General features: G+C 30.3%; 1 protein-coding gene across 1 annotated transcript; it reads left to right on the top strand.

The window, feature by feature from the left end:
• Positions 1 to 5: 5 nt before the first annotated feature.
• Positions 6 to 17,298, top strand: LOC139505627 (histone H2A deubiquitinase MYSM1-like; the record flags this gene model as incomplete). The annotated part of the gene is given in 14 exon segments (XM_071295116.1): positions 6 to 110; positions 2,483 to 2,573; positions 5,039 to 5,212; positions 5,746 to 5,844; positions 6,733 to 7,687; positions 8,418 to 8,601; positions 12,332 to 12,462; positions 13,049 to 13,149; positions 13,737 to 13,814; positions 14,209 to 14,334; positions 15,436 to 15,616; positions 15,944 to 16,071; positions 16,471 to 16,603; positions 17,135 to 17,298. Coding segments are annotated over 14 exon segments (2,598 nt in total), but the record flags the coding sequence as incomplete, so codon positions are not given.
• Positions 17,299 to 17,368: the final 70 nt, after the last annotated feature.

Below are 17,368 nucleotides of genomic sequence, written 5' to 3'. Positions count from 1 at the left end.
TTAACTATAGTTTTATTCATATATTATCTTTATTCGAAACAAATCATCAAAATAATAATGGCAGAAGACGGAGAAATCGACATCGAAGGAGATTTTGAATTTAAACTAGAGTTAGCATCGTTTTGTCAATATAAAAACACATAAAGCATTGTCCTATAAATTTTTCAAATAATTGCTCAAACCATATTTTTTTTAATTTACATAACATAACTGACAACTGACAAAACTGACATCTTCTTGCGAAAAACAAAATGTGTATAGTCTGTACTTTTTAGAAAATAGCATAATCTAAATTAAGTAAAAGATATTGAAAAGTGCATTTTTTCAATGGCAGCATATTTTGGCAGTTGACTTTTCGCAGTAAACAGATATATAAATGGACGAGTTGCTAAATCAATCCTGTAGGTTGAACTCTCTGGCCTAAAAGAATCGGCATTCTCTAAGCTAGTCCAAATAATTATGACATTTTGAAAGTCTTTCATAATTTATTGCTTTGACCCCTTACAGGGACTTTAAGGCATCAAAGAAAAAAAATATAAAAGCCTTTCGAGACATCATAATTATTCGGATTACCTCCAAGTCCAGTTTATGGTATTCTGTAGGTGTCACTGTTGACACTGGATTGTCTCTATACAAATATGAAATTTTATTTTGATTCGGTTCACATGTAACAATACAAACATAAGCTCTGAAGAGCTTTTTACCGTATATAAATTAACATAAATTCAATATGCAGACAAGATATATAACAGCACAGGCATATTGAAATACATGCAAAGCACTAATAAAATACATATCTAAACAAGCCAAAGCACAACTAAAATTTAGGTACAACTGAAAATTAAGCACAAATAAAAATATAGCACACATGCAAACATTTAAGGCATACTTACATGTTAAAGCAACTTTTAAAATATGAAAAAGCTTATCTACATGCAGGACAACAACAATTTGAACCATTCCAAGACTGTATAAGGCTCTTAAATTAAGAAAAAAATGTTTTCAGTCCTAAAATGGTCAGATAGGCTGTTCGACAGAGTAGTAATTGCAAATTTAAAACTTTTCTTACCAAACTGTGTAGTTTTTACATGTGGTATATCCAGTATATCTCTAAAAGAATATTTACAATCTTTTAAATTTAATAAATCATGTAAGCAGACTATAATAAAAGTAAATATTAAATTCTCGCATGTACAATTTTCACTCTCGTAAACTAACTCACATGTACTTTATTAAAAATTTATGTATGAACGTTATAGTTTCAAACTTGGAAGACCAATAAAGTACATGTTTGTTAACAATTACCCAACTGGCCCTAATTTGAGAACCGATTCTGTCATTTTGTATCCGTCACAAATTTATTTAAAAAAAATAATAACTGAACTTGATGTCAAAAGCGAATATAGGATTGCCAATAAATTAAATCAAATTTGCTCAATGTGGGAATGTTCAGAATCATAAATATGGCAGCTGGTTTAATGAAACTTGCAACTGACTGATGGAATGAAATAAACTCTTTCTTGTCCTCCCCCTTCCCCTATAAAAAAAGAACAATAATCAAGGGAAATAATTCAATCATAAAAAATATGGGTTAACTTGACCCATAAACAACTTGTACCATGGCAAGATGGACCACAGGACTCGAAATCAAGACACAACAGTAAAATTGAATTGAAAAATAAGATAGAAATACTGATGTATTAACAATGTTTTTCTTCAATTGGCGGGGCTTACAGTTTTAATTTGCATAAGGACTCCTACTGTTTATTTGAAGATGTGTGTGATCAGGATGATTCCCATTACAATCATAATTACTGATTTCTTATCACCTATCATCAGATCATAGTCACCAAACTGATAGCCTAAAGAATTGATTTTGTGAAATGGGAAAAATAAAATAGATTAAAATCTACAAATTTATAAAAATTTTAAAAAATCCTACAAAAAGTTTTATCCTGTCCTAAAAAAAAATTCATTTAAAATAAAAGGAATCAAAAGTATATATGAACATTATAGAAGAATAACGACAAATGCATTTTTTTGTAAGCGTCATAGTTACATTATATATTTACAATTGTTTAAATGTGACATTTTTAACATGATTTTATACTTAATTTAACAACAAAATCAACGTGTTTGTCTCATTATTTACATTGTAAACACACATATAAGGTTACATATTTTAACAGAATCAATGTATATGACTACATGTATGACTGGACACTTCATTGATGAATTTATCCTAAACACCTGTCTGTAGATGGACTGGTCTATGATAAGCTTATTTGTTTAACCCTGCTAAGTGAAATAAATCAAGTAATACCAACCCTTTTTTTATGATGTAACCTTAATCAGACATATATTATTTTTTTTGTCAGATAGTAGCTTTTGTTTATGTCTTTTGTTATGCATGTGTTACAATGCATATATTTACAAATGAAATAGTTGAATTTCTGCTGTAATCTGTGGTGTATATTTTCAGGGCAAACGATGTTTACGATACAAATGAACTTCCATCCAAAAGTGCTAATTTGCTACCTGAGTACACTAATCCAGCATGGATGCTTGAACAGGTAAAGAGTATATGACTGCACAAGTTGTTGTATTTAAAAAGTAAAATCACAAAAAAACTGAACTCTGAGGAAAATTCAAAACAGAAAGTTCCTAATCAAATGGCAAAATCAAATGATAAAACACATCAAACAATTGGACAACTGTCATATTCCTGACTTGGTACAGGCATTTTCAAATGTCAATGAATGTAGAAAATGGTAGATTGAACCGGGTTTTATAGCGCTAAACCTCTCACTTGTATGACAGTCACACCAAATTTCATTATATTTACAACGATGCGTAAACAAAACAGACACAATAGCTAAAATTGTCAAAATAGGGGATACCAAACACCTTGACGAAAAATGATTTGGATTGTTTAATTTTCATGAAATTTGACAAAATATTTACTTGGACCCATTGACAAGAGAATAAAAAAAAATAAAAACTTGAATCACACACTTCATCAAAAAAAAATTCATTGGATATACCGGTATACATTGTATCAGTTTGGCTTACACTAATTTTGATCACTGAGAAGCTTAAATAATATTGCCTATAGATAGAAGTAGATTAACACATTCAGCTGGTTTTTACAGAGTTATCTCCCTGTAGTGTTATATTCCATCTTAAAACACTCAAATAAAAATAAAACAACAGACTCAGGAAAGTAAAATTCATGTGTAAACATAAAATATAATTTTTTGATAAATTTGAACTCCCTGCCGACCCTTATGAATTGGATTCAGGTTTTTATTTCATAAGAATAGGAGTACACATCACAGTAAATATGTATTGTCTTGAAATATATCTCTGCAGATCTGGGAATTTCTGAACCAAAGTGAGATATATATAAATTGAGATGAACCTTTTAGTACAAAACATCAGTTGTTTTAACATTTCATGATAGGATAAGGATAATTTAAAAAAGAAAGTTGTAATTCATTGACAATGGTACTTTTTGAAACATTCATAGACAGAGTTTGTAAAGTTTCAAGTAATTTTTCTTCGCACAAATATTATCATATGTTGCACTTAAACAATGAATTAGTTAGTACATGTATTTATAAAAAATTTGTAAGGGTTCCGCGGAACCCAGTGTCTCGCCTATTTTTGCTGTAAATCGCAGACTCAACAACAATGAGGAAAAAAATCAATAAAATATTCCTCTTGTTACTATTTTATGATTGTAAGAAAATCTAAGTCCATTTAAAAGTAAATTACAGAAAAAACGGAGTAATCTTTTTACAAACTTTACTTCTGGATACAATCTTATGATCATAAATAAGCTTCTGTCCAAGTTTGGTACAAATCCAGGATAGTTTAAGAAAGTTATTAAAATTTTAAAAACTTTAAACACAGAGTGAATGTAATGGTTCCCCGCAGAAAATCTAAGTCCATTTAAAAGTAAAATATGGAAAAAATGGATTTATTTATTTACAAAATTTACTTCTGGATACTATCTTATGATCATAAACAAGCTTCTGTCCAAGTTTGGTACAAACCCAGGAGAGTTTAAGAAAGTTATTAAAATTCTAAAAACTTTAACCACAGAGTGAATGTAATGTTTCCCCGCAGAAAAAACTAAGTCCATTTATAGTAAAATACGGAAAAAATGGAATTTTGTTTTTACAAAATTTACTTCTGGATACTATCTTATGATCATAAACAAGCTTCTGTCAAAGTTTGGTAGAAATCCAGTATAGTTTAAGAAAGTTATTAAAATTTCAAAAACTTTAACCACAGAGTGAATATTTGTTGACGCCGCCGACGACGCCGACGACGACGGAATGTAGGATCGCTTAGTCTCGCTTTTTCGACTAAAGTCGAAGGCTCGACAAAAAGAAGATGTGGTATGAGTGCCAATGAAACAACTCTACATCCAAGTCATGTAATATTTAAAAAGTTAACAATTTGTACATATTCTGATAAATGATTTGAATTATAAACAAAAGCTAAAGGTAAAGAGACTTATTATATGTATTTTGTAATTGCACATTCATTGTATCATTACAGCTTTTCTGTAGAAGCATGCATAGCAAATCTTTGATTAACTTGCTCGCTGTTTTTTTACTATGTTTTTTTACTATGTTTGCAAACAATTAAGATCAATTAAGTAGGCAGAGTTTATTTGTTTGATATATAAATTGGGATTGTTAATGTTTTTTGTCCAATTAAATTCACGGATATAGTATACAGACTGAAACTCTGCCTACCTGTTGTTTGCAAACATCCAAACAAATATACATGTTTGATCAATGGTTTGATTTGCATGCTTTTATAGAAATACTCTAATAGTTATAAATGTTATGTTTTAAAAAACACATCCATCTTTTTTGTTATCTCTACTGTAGAAATTAAAAAAAAAAAAAAAGAGTAAAACCTATCTAATAAAACTGAATTTTAAATCATACAATGATTTACTGTGTAAATAACTGCATTAAAACATTATTAACACTGTAAATGAAAACACACATTATTGTAGGGATGGAGTATGGATAGTTACATTGATGAGAAGTCTAAAGCGACTATCGAGAAAATGTTACAGGAAGAACAATATTATATGAATGGTCAGAATCGTAGGCGTAACATGAGAAACTTGACAACTCACAAGCAACCCTGGAGTGAAGAAGAAAAGAACATGTTTTATAAGGGATTGGTAGGATATACAATTTTATCATACTCATAGTATTAGCATGATTAACACACCAATAGTCATATTTAGGGGTCAAGTTTTCCTCAGAATGAAATTTGAAAAATGGATAAGACACAGACTATAATTAATCATTTTGTATTTGCTTTATACCTGAGACATAAAAAAATCTGACAATTACTGAGACTTAAATATCCATCCTTTTTCAAATGTCAGGAAGATATATGTAAACACTTAATTCGGTTTTGCTGGTTTGCAACCTATTGTACTTGTCCACTATCTATTTTTGTGTCAGATATCATTGTACATAGTTTTTTTTGTCTCTTTTGCAATGAAAGTTGTGAAAGTGAGGCTAAGGCTTGATGTTTCCAGTTTCAGTGACATAAAAAAACATTAAAATGAGGGCTGCACAAGCAAGACAGTAAATAGACATTTCAATTAACTATTTATTGATCAACATGAAATATAATTATATATGTTTACCTTATTTTTAAGTCATAATTAACATTATAATCTTAGTCATTGATGTTTTCTTGTAGGAGGTATATGGTAGAAGCTGGTCAAAAATTGCAGAGTTAATTCAAACCAGAACAAATCTACAAGTGAAGAATTTTGCACAACAATATTTTAAACAACAGGTTTGTTTATAGTTTATCAGAATAAATGTTTAGTCCCTCCTTTGTCAGACTTCTAATCCTGTTATACTTACAATGTTGTACATGTTGGGTTATGGTTAGGTTGTTTATCATTTGTTGTCAGGTTACTACAACTGAGAAGCATTCCTTCAATTGCACAAATGAGGCTGTTTGAACAGTTTGATGATTCTTTGCTTTAAAAAGTCATATTATGTATTGTGATTTTATTTTTATATGGTTCCTGATGAAATTTCATACTAGTCTGTACTGCTTATTTTTCTAAATTCATATTCAAACAAATACAAAGTGACAAAATCTAAAAGCTTTAATGATTTACATAAACACAACTGTTGTCTAGCTATATATTGGTCAGAAAAGAGTTATTCAGATAGATAGTGAAAAAGGCATGATTCCGTACAAAAATTATTTTAGATTTTTTGATCTGTCATAAATTTTATATCGTTGAAGAGAGCATTCATTGTATTCTTCTTGAAGTTAGGGTCATCTTGTCACAAAATTCTTAAGGAGCAATGTTTTCAAATCAAACAAAATGAATTAAGGAAATTTATGCTAAATGTTTGCACAAAATGTTCTCACAAATCAGTCATTTTATGAAGGTAATTTGAGTCGTTTAGACTTGCATGTTACTTTGTATTGTCTTGTGTTATTTTTTTAATTTACTATTATTTCTAGGAAACTTAGCTAAATGTCATTGTATACCACAGACAAAAATTGCAAGCATTAAAGTCTAGCATTTAATGAAAAATGAAAAAGAAGATGAGCTGTAATAATCATACTCTGGTAATGATTGCAATTTGCTTAGATTGTAAGTGCTGAATTAGTTTAAATGGTGTTTTAAATTGTACATATATATATGATATAATATTTCAGACTAAATGTCAGGATAAAGGTGATGAAAAGTGTGCGGACGAGAAGCCATATCCCTCTACATTGGAACAGATGTTAAAAGCTGTAACTACTGCACAGCCAACTGTATCTGCTTCAACCTTTACTATTAAGACAGAAAATCACATTCATCCTCAAAATTATTCCTTACTTGAAAAAACAGAAAATAATACGACAGAAACAAAAGTGACAGAACTTGAAAAAATGTTAACTTCAGAAACACTCCCGAGTACAAGTAGATACAAGGAAGAAAAGACACATGAAAGTATGAAGAAAAAACACAGGATTGAGGCCAATAAAAATAAGAAAAATAGATCTAATAATGCTACTGTTATAAAGCACCAATCTGAGATTATTGATTCCAAGCCACCAAAAGTTTCCAAACAAGCACCTCTTGTCAAAATTAAAAATGTGAAGGTTATTTCCTCTAGAGATATAACATCCACATGCAATGAAAGCATTGGTTTAAATGATGTTTTAGAAGTTGTGACAATACCCAGCGTTCAGTTGAGTCCAACATTAGAACATAAGCTGGAGAAATCTACAGGGCTCATTGAAAATCTAGATGGTTTCTGTGCTGTAGCTGACATTGTTAGTGGATCTGGTGACGGACAGGAAGATGAAGAAGATATTGACATTGACATTGAAAACGATGACGATGAAATGGACGACAATGTCATTCTTAAAAATAGGTCAACATCACCTAATTCTGTTTATGAAAGTTTACTCAAGTCAGCTAAAGTAAGATCAAAGAGTAACAAGACAGAAACAGTGATACAAAGTACAGAAGATGAAATGCCAGAAGAAATAAAAGACTTGGAAGAATCATCTTGTGACACAGAGAGAATGGAGAATGTCCTGGTTTCTGAATCATCAGAGGATGGATTATCTGAGGGAGGAAACCAATCAGATTCTAGTCAGCATGTAGAAAAAAGAATAGGTATGTTAAAAATGAAGGGTAATAGGTATAACTCCCATTGCTTGGTATTTATGTACTGAAGGGTAACTATGACTTTTGGATAATGCTTCCAGTTGAAATTTATATTTTGTAAAACTAAATTTTATGGTTTGGTTAATAGGATTTTTTTTCTCACAAAGTTTGCTTGTGATTAAAGTCTTGACTAGAAGTCCCTGTGTCTTTAGTGTGTGTAAAGAAAAATTACTTTATATAAATATAACAATATTCTATATAATTATAATATATATAATTTAAGTCTTTTGACCTCCCCAAAACAAAAAACAATTTAGGACAGGAAAATTTAAAATATATAAATGATTATCACATATTTGTTATGAATACCTTAGGTTTTGCATATGCAATAACCTCAAAATTGCCGGGGGCAAAAAAGAGTATATTGATATTGTACCCTGATTCCAAATGATGTGACGTCATCGCGTCCTTCACGACACGTTTGTGATAAAATGTGTAAGATTTTACCTTTTATGTTTCATTAAATTGTTATAATTGACTTTTTTTTCTCTTTTCTGCAAAACTTAAATATGTGATAAAAAGATTATAACATGTCTTTTCCATATTGGCCTGGGTATCATCCCTGGACCCATATTGGCCCTCGGCTAAAGCCTCAAGGCCGATATGGGAGTCTCAGGATGATACCAGGGCCAATATGGAAAAGGGCATGTTATAATCTATACTTATGTCTCTTTTTCAGCCAATATGGTTGTGTTATCTAATGGTGAAGTTATGGAATTTCCAGTACCAACAGAGGAAAAATTAATTGAACCAGATCTTATATCAATAGAAGAAAGAAAAGTTCATTTGGAATTCTTTGATGGACGGCCATCAAAAACTCCTGACCGTTACGTCAAAATCAGAAATTTTATACTGGACTCTTGGTAGGTTGTTTGTTTGTAAATGTTATGTCAGAGTAAGATATTACATTTTTGGGGAAAGACGGCTTCAAGCCGTCAATCCCCTATGGGGTTGACCAGAGTGACATTCCCTCACATCATTCATTTTGTTTTTATAATGTGGAAAACCCCCCAACAAATCTTACTTAGATTGAAGAGAAGGAGACCCAGAAATGAATAGTTTGACTTTAAACACTTTTTGACACATTTCCCTTCTGTTTCTCACGAAATTATCGTATCTTGAGCCCTCCTTTACATTATTGACGTTTCTTTTACAATCCGGAAAAATCAGTATGACGAGATATTCTAAATATATCCAACCTACATTGTATTTTATAGTGACGTCATTCTTGGAATGCCACACTAGGCAGAAGCAGGGATATCCTTTACTGGTTATTTAAATCATTCTCAGAGATCGTGCACTAATTACACATTGGTATTTGTTCAATTTAAACATAATATTGTTTGCTGTAGATGATTCAAACATCAACATGCAATACTTTAATTTGTAGGTCAACTGTTGAACAACTTTCAAAGTAAACAAAGATCGTGGGGTTACATGAGATAGGGAGAGAAACGATTTTATTATTTTTTTCTGTAAAAATTCTGTATTGAGAATCTTCCTCCAATTCAGGAGCACCTCAATTGATGAGTAATTATCCACTAAAATAAAAGTTAATGTATTTTAACACTTAAAATGTGACATTCATTGGATTAGTAGTCTTTCATTAAAACTAAATTTTTGTGTACCAACATAATCATTGTAATGGTAAAAAATATAAAAAAATTTAAAATGTTGCATTTTGTAGTTTTAACCTTTTTATTCATGAAATTTACTAATATTTCAAATTTTAGATTTGGAAACAAGCTTCACACAGTTTACATCAATTATATTGTTTTTTTATTAGTACCTGTTTCCCTGTGATGACAGTTGTAACTGGGAACTTTATCAATGAAATTTAAAACTGAATAGATTTTTCAGTCCACACTTTCTTAAGAAAAAACTTTAAAATCCAAGAATACTGTCACAAAAAATGGAAAATGGCCCTAGCCTGCAGTTCAGTGGTACACAATTAAGATTTCAAAAAAAATATTGTAGTTGTTGTGAAATGAAAGAATTCAGTTGAATTTTAGATAATTTAAAACTATCAACTTTAATCGAATGTTTAGATTTAGAAGATGCAGATCTCTTCCATTGGTCCAAATTGAATCCTAAACTAAGGAAATGAAATTACATAAACAACAATTGATTTCAATATTTTAAATATACCCCCTCCCCTTCCAAAAAAAAATCAATTAAATAGAAACAAGGGCCGTCTTCCCCTCAGAGCTATTCAGCTCTTTGATTAGTCAGTACTAATCAGTATGAAAAATAATGAGCAAGATACATATAGTCATATTGCTGTCATATTTTTTTATGCCCCATTTATGGGCATTATCTTTTCTGCTCTTTGAGTTCGTAAGTTCATTTGTCCATCAATCTGTCCTGCTTCAGGTTAAAGTTTTTAGACATGTTAGTTTTTTGGGGAAAGACGGCTTCAAGCCGTCAATTCCCTAATGGGGTTGGCCAGAGTATCATACCCTCACGTCAATCATTTTTGTTTTGATAGTTTGGAAACCCCCTCGAAATGTCATACTGAAATTAATGACAAGGAGAACAGATTGACTTTAAATACATTTTTTACACATTTCCCTTCTGTTTCTCATGAAATATCGTATATTTAGCTTTCCCTTACACTATATACGTTTCTTTTACAGTCCAGAAAAATCAGTATTACGAAATATTCTATATATATCTAACCTAGTGACGTCATTGTTGGAATGCCACACTACACAGGGGATATCCTTTATTCAATATAAAAATCATTCACAGTATTTGTATACTAATTTAAAATCTGTATTTGTTAAATATAAACCTAATGATGTTTGCTGTAGTGTAGATGATTCACACACCAACATGCAATGCTTTAATCTGAGGCTATAATCAGATAATATGTAGGTCAACTTTCGCAGTAAACAATGTCAATGGAGATTCATGAGATTGGGGAGAGAAACTGCAGTTTTCATGGTTTCTGTAAAGTTCTGTTTTAAGAATCTTCCTCCAATTCAGGAGCACCTCGATAAATGAGTAATTTTACACTAAAATCAAAGTAAATGTTTCTGAACATTTAAAATGTGACATTTAGTATATGATAAGTAGTCTTCTATATAAAACAAAATGTGTATCAACATAATTATTGAAATGGTTAAAAAAAAAAAAAAAAAAAAATGTTGCTTTTTGTAGTTTATACCTATTGAGATTGGGGAGAGCAACTGCAGTTTTCATTCTTTCTGTAAAGTTATGTTTTTTAGAATCTTTCTCCAATTAAGGAGCACCTCAATTGATGAGTAATTACCCACTAAAATGAAAGTTAATGTATATGAACACTAAAAATGTCACATTAAGTATATATATGATAAGTCATCAATTAAAAAATAATTTTGCATACCAACATAATTATTGTAGTGGTCATTTTTTGTTAATTTTTTTTTTAATATTGCTTTTTGTAGTTTAAAGCTTTTTATTCATGAATTTTACAGATATATCAAAATGTGGGATCTGGAAACAAACTTCACACAGCTTATATCAATCATATTTGATTTTATAAGTACATGTATCCCTGTGATAAGAGTTGTAACTGGGAACTTAATCAATGGAAAATTTAAACTGAATAGATTTTTCAGTCCTCACTTTCTTGAGAATACTGTCACAAAAAATTGAGAATGGTTATAGCCTGCCGTTCAGTTGTACATAATTAAAATTCTAAAATATATTGTAGTAGTTGTTAAATTCAATTGAATTTTAAAAAATTAACTCCCAACTTTAATCAAATGTTTTTGATTTTAGAAGGTGCAGATCTCATTGGTCCAAATTGTCTCTATGATGAATTCTTGACTAAGTAAATGAAATAACAATAAACAACAATTAGTTTCATTATTGGCAGCCTTTCTATATGTTCTAGCTGTTCTTTTGCTCATTCTTTGTATGTAGACTATCAAAAGATACCCCCCTAAAAATTGAAACAATGGCCGTCTTTTCCCTCAGAGCTCTTCAGCTCTTTGATTGATGAAGTTGAAGTACAATCAACTTGAAACTTAGTACACATGTTCCTATGATATGAGCTTTCTAATTGCAATGCTTTTTTAAAGTTTTTACCCGATTTCACGGTCCACTGAACATAGAAGATAATACTGTGAGTTGGGCATCCATGTACTATGGTTACATTCTTGTTTGTAAATTAGTTTTGTTATAAATTAAGCTGTGAGTTTTCTCATTGAATTCTTTCATATTTTTCGTATATATTTATATATATTTTATAGATGACTATATTGTATGTTTTTTCTCATTGTTGAAGGACATATGGTTGCCTATAATTAGATGGTTACATCAATTTCCTTTGTACAGTGGTGGATACTTTTGTGGATAGTTGTCTCATTGGCAATCATACCACATCTTGTTCATATATGTATGCATTTGCATTATTGTCATATAAATATTGAACTGATTTCAAAAAGATTAACTTATACAAACAAAACTTTTTAAAAACATTGTCTCTTTCATGATATTTTGAAAACTGTTGTACTGAACATACAATTTTGTCATGGACAGTTTAGCTACTACAATTGTATATTTAAAATACAAAAATCATATAAAACAAAAGATTTATTTTTGCAGGTATAAGTCAAAACCAAACTACCTCAATAAAACATCAGTAAGACCTGGATTAAAGAATTGTGGTGATGTGAATTGTATTGGAAGAATCCACATGTATTTGGAATGTACTGGTGCTATTAACTTTGGTTGTGGTAATTATTTTTTATTATAAACTGCTTATTATAAATATTTGGTAGACAAGTGTTCTGAGTAGTTCATTTACTGTATCACAAGCACTGGATGATGTTGTGAGTTTGAAACCCCACACTTGGCAGGTGGGTTTTACTGTTATCTTAATTATCAGTTTTCCTGCTAAAGGTTGATGGTTCTCTCATGCACTCAGCTTCCTCTAACAATAAAAATTTGCCACACAAAATAGCCCATAGTGCTGAAAATGATGTCAAGCACCAAAATTATGATTATGAATGTACAGGAGGTATTGTATTGAAATGGCCTATAATTACTCATATGCATTGAATTTAGATATATATAAATAAGCAAAGAAGTTGGGTAAAAAACTACAGTGCTATACATTTATCCTTTTGATTAAAAATAATTTCAAGTTTTAAATTCTCATAAATTATTATGACTCCACTCTGTTGGAAAAGAACGGTCTTAGTATAAATCTTAATTGTTTGTGAGGGTTGAATTTAGGTTGATATTTAAGGAAAGTTTATTATTGTTTTAATCTAATATTTTGTTTTTTAAAAGAAATATATTTGAATATATTTTTTACAGAGCAGAGTTGTTATAATCATCATGTTAAGATGGCAGCAATTGGAGTGAAACAAAAGGGCTCTAGAGATGTTCTTGCAAAAGGATTTAAATTAAATTCTATGGTAAAGTACTGTTGCCAACTTGTTTAGTGACAACTTATTATATTTTATATGACTGGTCTACAATATGTCCTTTTAAATGCAGTAAATATCACAAAGATTTATAGTTAGTATCAATGTGTACTCAAGTTTAAAAGTTGATTCACACAATATATTGTTTCATTGATAGGTACATTTCCTTATTTATCTTATTGATTCGGTACCTTTTGAGTTGATATAGGTAGTATCAATTTTTACTGGTACTCACAAATGAGGAAATTTAATTTCAATCAAATGAATTATGTGCCTTTAAAGCTGAATCTGCCTGAACATGCATTAAGTATTTGTGATTATATGTGAAGCAAAAATTCAATCAATGATTTGCCACTGAAAATTATGATTAAACAACAACTTTAATTAAAGATAATTCTATACACATAATATTTACTATGAACTTTTTAATTTTGAGATATGCTATAGAAAGAGAAGAAATATGAACATTTCAAACATAATGTCAAATCAGTTATGATTTCTATTATTAACTTGTTACTAGGACATTTAGTTAATCTTGCATTTCGTCAAAAACTTTAAAACTATCTTTTATATCACAGAGACCAAGAAAAAGAAAGATCAAAGATGGCTATGGTAATTGGATTAATGAGGATGAATTACAGGGTAAAACTATTGAGGTGTGTAGCATACAGGGTAAAACTATTGATGTGTGTTTCATACAGGGTAAAACTATTGAGGTGTGTATCATACAGGGTAAAACTATTGAGGTGTGTATCATACAGGGTTAAACTATTGAGGTGCACGTGTATCATTTGCCAATATCTTATAAAATAAATTTTTATTTGTTGAGGAAAAGTCTTTGATAATTGATACCACAGAGTTCTCTATAAAAAAGAATCAGATATACTATGAATTCCTTATGTTTTGTGTACCTATTTTGTAGATTGAGGACAAGCTGTATTTTTGAATGATATTTGATTTGTGTTTAGAATTATTAAAATAACTATTATTAGGACTATGATTTCAGTTGTACTTTCATTTTAGGTTAAGATTTATTTACTTTCCTTTTAGCACCAGGAACACTTAGATGATACAAGTTCTAATGACAAGGAGAAGATAAAATCATCAAAAGAAGTCAAGACATTTTATGATCCATTTAAACTCATTCCATGTGAATCCTTTACTCAGGAAAATCCTGTAAGTACATTTTAACAAATTTCATGTGTATCATTTTCTCAGGAGAATCCAGTAAGTACATTTAAACAAATTTCATGTGTATCATTTTCTCAGGAGACTCCAGTAAGTACATTTAAACAAATTTCATGTGTATCATTTTCTCAGGAGACTCCAGTAAGTACATTTAAACAAATTTCATGTGTATCATTTTCTCAGGAGAATCCAGTAAGTACATTTAAACAAATTTCATGTGTATCATTTTCTCAGGAGACTCTGTAAGTACATTTTAACAAATTTCATGTGTATCATTTTCTCAGGAGACTCCAGTAAGTACATTTTAACAAATTTCATGTGTATCATTTTCTCAGGAGACTCCAGTAAGTACATTTAAACAAATTTCATGTGTATCATTTTCTCAGGAGAATCCAGTAAGTACATTTAAACAAATTCCATGTGAATCCTTTACTCAGGAGAATCCAGTAAGTACAGTTAAACAAATTCCATGTGAATCATTTACTCAGGAGAATCCAGTAAGTACATTTAATTTTTATATGACAATGACACTTAAAAAGTCTGCAATTTTATTAATATTGGTTGACATGTTTTTCCAGCCAGGCAGGTATCATTTGGACAATTTACATACAGAAATTAAATAGATATGATGAGTATAGAAAAATTAAGTTTGTTAAAAATATCGAGTTTGTTTTGTTTTATGATGCAGGACATCAAGGGGGGAATATCCCATGGTCCCAACAACTGTTGTCATAATGTTTTTTTAAGTTTTTCTCACTATTTTTGTATAAATTGACAACCCTGTGTACCAAGGTATCCACTTCTGGAAACTCTTAACAAAAGTAAACAACACAGTGTTGGTTCACCACATGGAGTTATAATTGTTTAGAGAATAGATGTTGGATATATGCCGCCTAGTGGACCATGGAAATTAATTCATGTGTCTATTTACAAACATACCCTAATATTTGTTTATAAGTGAGTAAGAGATACATTTTTCCTACCATCATCACATTTTACGTAATTAAATTTGAATATTTCAAAACTTATATAAAGAGTAGTGATGAATAATAACATAACTATATTTTCATCTTTCAATTTATTTTTAAGGCACCAATAGGCGTTGAAATCTACAATTCCTGTCTAGTGATTATGGATGTCCATGCTCATGTATCTAAAACAGAGGTGATAGGTATGCTGGGAGGACAGTGCTGTGGTGGTACTCTCAGTGTCACAATGGCTATACCATGTAATAGTATTAGTACAGGCATGCAGTGTGAGATGGATCCAGGTAAAAGGAGTTTTTTATAAATATAAATTCCTTCTTTTTACGCCTTTGAACTACATAATTTGATCCCATTTTACTAAACTGCAGACATCAGTCACATCACCTCTCAAAAACAAGAATCTCATACTAGATTTAACACTTTTTGAGTGGAGCTCAAAGTTTTTATGCAAAGAAAAAGTTTATGGTTATCTGTAAGAATTTTGTCTTGTAACTAACCATAACAACTCCAAATTTTACAATTTAAACCTATTCAGTTGGTGATTATTTATTTGGAAGATCATTCGTCCAAAACATTGGACTTAGTAAATGACCACTGGTTGTTTATTTTAGTTTCCCAGACTCAGGCCAGTGAAGAGATCCACAAGTATGGTATGTCAGTTGTGGGATGGTATCACTCACATCCAACCTTTAACCCTGATCCTTCTATCAGAGATATGGAAACACAGCTTAAATTTCAGGTATTCACTTGTTTGTAGTAAAACTTTATATCTAAATATCAATATATTAATATATGATAGTGATTTTAAAATATCAAGTTCAACCAGTATATAAATTATCAATATTTTTTGATTTTACTACATAGGAAAGGTTTTCCATGGGAGTTAATAGATACATGAGAGGGTTGGAGGGGTCCTGATCCCAAAATCCCGGGCTTCAAAACATGAAGTCCAGAGGTCCCGAATTTAAAAAAATAAATAAATCCCAAAATTTGAAAAAAGAAAGGAACTTGGATTCCGAAAGGATCAATCCCTAAATCCAGAGCTTAAAACACCCAATCCTGACATCCGGAAAAAAGGTCCTGCCCCCCTCATACATTGGTATAATTGTCAGTTATTTATTTTGTTTGTACTAAATAGGAATGGTTTTCCAAGGGAGGTAATAGATACATTGGTATTATTGTCAGTCCATACAACAGATTAAATCCCAACATGTCATCTGATGTGCAGTGCTTGACAGTTAGTGAGGAAGTCAATCTTGTTCAAATGTGTAGTAAGTATTTCTTATCAAAATGTAAAATTTGATCAGCATCAAGTTGAAAAGCTAAAACAAATCATTGCTGTCTGTCATTTGACTAGTGTATTAAAATGTTTCTTTGTCCAAGATGCAAACTTACATGGGTTTAGTTCAATGCCTGCAAGTCATTATTATATACAAAAGCTTACTTTTTTTGTATAATGGTAATTATTTTATTATCCTTTAATTTTCAAGAATTTGATGGAAATCAGGATTTGTTATAAAGCACATTTTAAGCAAAAGCCACTCGTTCAATATATAATACATGTATAACAATTCAAGGTAGTTATGATAATACATAAAAAGAATACCAGGAATTACCAAAAATTTTGAAAAACAATTAAAACAAGAGCTCAAATACATGGCCTAAAGAAATAATAAATATAAAGTGTTTTGGTCATGTCATTAGTCAGATTGAAACTAAGACTTTTTACAGTTTATGTTATTACATGGTGATCATATTTCAATAATCACTCCTCTGACTCCAAAAAATATTATTTATTTCAGACAAGCCTTACAAGTTTGACTATGATATAGTCCAGGATAATATGGATCAAGAAGCAATGTTATCTGTAATACGACAGTTAGCAGAGAAATACAGTGGCTATCATAATAGAGTGGAAATACTCGGACCATACAGGTCATTTACTGGACACACATGTCTTTCTAAGGTATGGTTTATATACATAGATATATCATAGTATGACTAGGATACAGTGTTCATATCCTTCATTGCAAAAT

Source organism: Mytilus edulis, unplaced genomic scaffold (genome assembly GCF_963676685.1).
Source record: "Mytilus edulis unplaced genomic scaffold, xbMytEdul2.2 SCAFFOLD_732, whole genome shotgun sequence".
In the NCBI taxonomy this organism is placed as follows: Eukaryota; Metazoa; Mollusca; class Bivalvia; order Mytilida; family Mytilidae; genus Mytilus; species Mytilus edulis.
This window is presented reverse-complemented; position numbering and strand designations above follow the sequence as displayed.